General features: G+C 42.9%; 1 protein-coding gene across 1 annotated transcript; it reads left to right on the top strand.

Moving 5' to 3' along the window:
- The first annotated feature begins 399 nt into the window (after positions 1–399).
- On the top strand, positions 400–1,068 carry LOC137586453 (uncharacterized). Its single transcript, XM_068302487.1, has one exon. The coding sequence runs from the start codon at positions 400–402 to the stop codon at positions 1,066–1,068; it is 669 nt and encodes a 222-aa protein (XP_068158588.1).
- The last annotated feature ends 249 nt before the right edge of the window (positions 1,069–1,317 follow it).

Genomic DNA, 1,317 nt, shown 5'->3' with positions numbered 1-1,317 from the left:
TATTTGTTGCTACCATAATGTCGTCTAAATATATGATAACTTTTTCATTTTGGTTATCCGATTTCAGACAGTTAAATATATAAGGCTAAGAAAAAACACCCGGCAGTTCTGCCGAAATTGGTCATGCTCGTGTCGAAATGAGAGCAATTTGGTGGTACACTGGACTGGTATACTTGATCGCCTTGCTGGATTTCTATTTTTGTTCAATATTTTTCCATCTTAGTTACCTCTGACAGTTTGTTGTCGATAAGTCAAGTCAGATCCAAATTTATAAGTTCAGTTACTGTCCTTACTTTGCTCAAGCATTGTTTTTAATTTTCTCTGAATTTTTTTTTGTTGTTTTATTTTGGTAACATTTTTTTTCGGTTTTCATCAAATTTACGTAAAATGTTTAGAGCCATGCAGATGACTATCAATTCGGCCCGATGCCTAGCCTTTTATCCAGCCAGGCTCGACCATATGCGCCAAGGGGCATGCTACAAGGAGAACTACTATGATGTCCTTAATATACCGAGAAATTCCTTTAACCAGGAGATCAAACGGGCCTTTATTGAGTTATCGAAGAAATATCATCCAGACGCTAATACAAAAACTGGAAACCCGGAGAAGTTTTTGGGGGTATGCGAGGCGTATCAGGTATTGCATAAGGAGCCGCTGCGTTCACTGTATGATAGCCACCATACGATGAATTCTCCCGCGGTGTACACCAGCTACTCCTTCGTCAATGTCCACAAGAATTGGCAGCAGTATCAGGCAGCCATGCGAAAGAAGGATCAGGGCTGCAGCATCCAGATCAAGAGACCAGAGAAATTGCCAGTTGTTCAAAATAAACAAGCTAGCTCCTTTGTCCCCTTACTCCCAGGAGTAACCCAGAGCCATCGTGAAAACTTCTGTGGATCCCCCGATTTCTCCGACACAGGAGGCGATGACACCGAAATGCCAAGTGCGTGGATGTACTCGTGCTATATTGCTGGTTTTGGACTGGTCAGCGGCCTACTATTCATGGATTCTCTGAGCGATTGGTGCTACAAGGAGCCGCCAGAATGTCCTAAGCGGGGGGCGCTATAAGAATCAGGCTTCCCCACTATTCAAAAGTAACTACATCTGTCTATCCCTTTTCTATGTGTGATTCTGATGTACACGGATGTGAGGGTGAGTTTGTGTTTAGATCATTAGCATGGGCGTGTGTTTAAGATCTTTATGCGGAAGCAACCACCCGGCGATGCTGTTACCCCGTTGTCCACTATCAGGACGAATTAACCAAATTCCAGAATGTCCCAAGGGTCATGGTCATTCGTCATAATTCTTAATTGTAAT

This window comes from Drosophila tropicalis, unplaced genomic scaffold (assembly GCF_018151085.1).
Source record: "Drosophila tropicalis isolate 14030-0801.00 unplaced genomic scaffold, ASM1815108v1 contig_996, whole genome shotgun sequence".
NCBI lineage: Eukaryota > Metazoa > Arthropoda > Insecta > Diptera > Drosophilidae > Drosophila > Drosophila tropicalis.
The sequence above is the reverse complement of the archived record's forward strand: the minus strand, read 5'-3'. Positions and strand labels throughout refer to the sequence as shown.

Bases quoted from the DNA above. Each gene is read 5' to 3' on its own strand.
- LOC137586453 (XM_068302487.1), top strand. From the start codon at position 400: ATGCAGATGACTATCAATTCGGCCCGATGCCTAGCCTTTTATCCAGCC.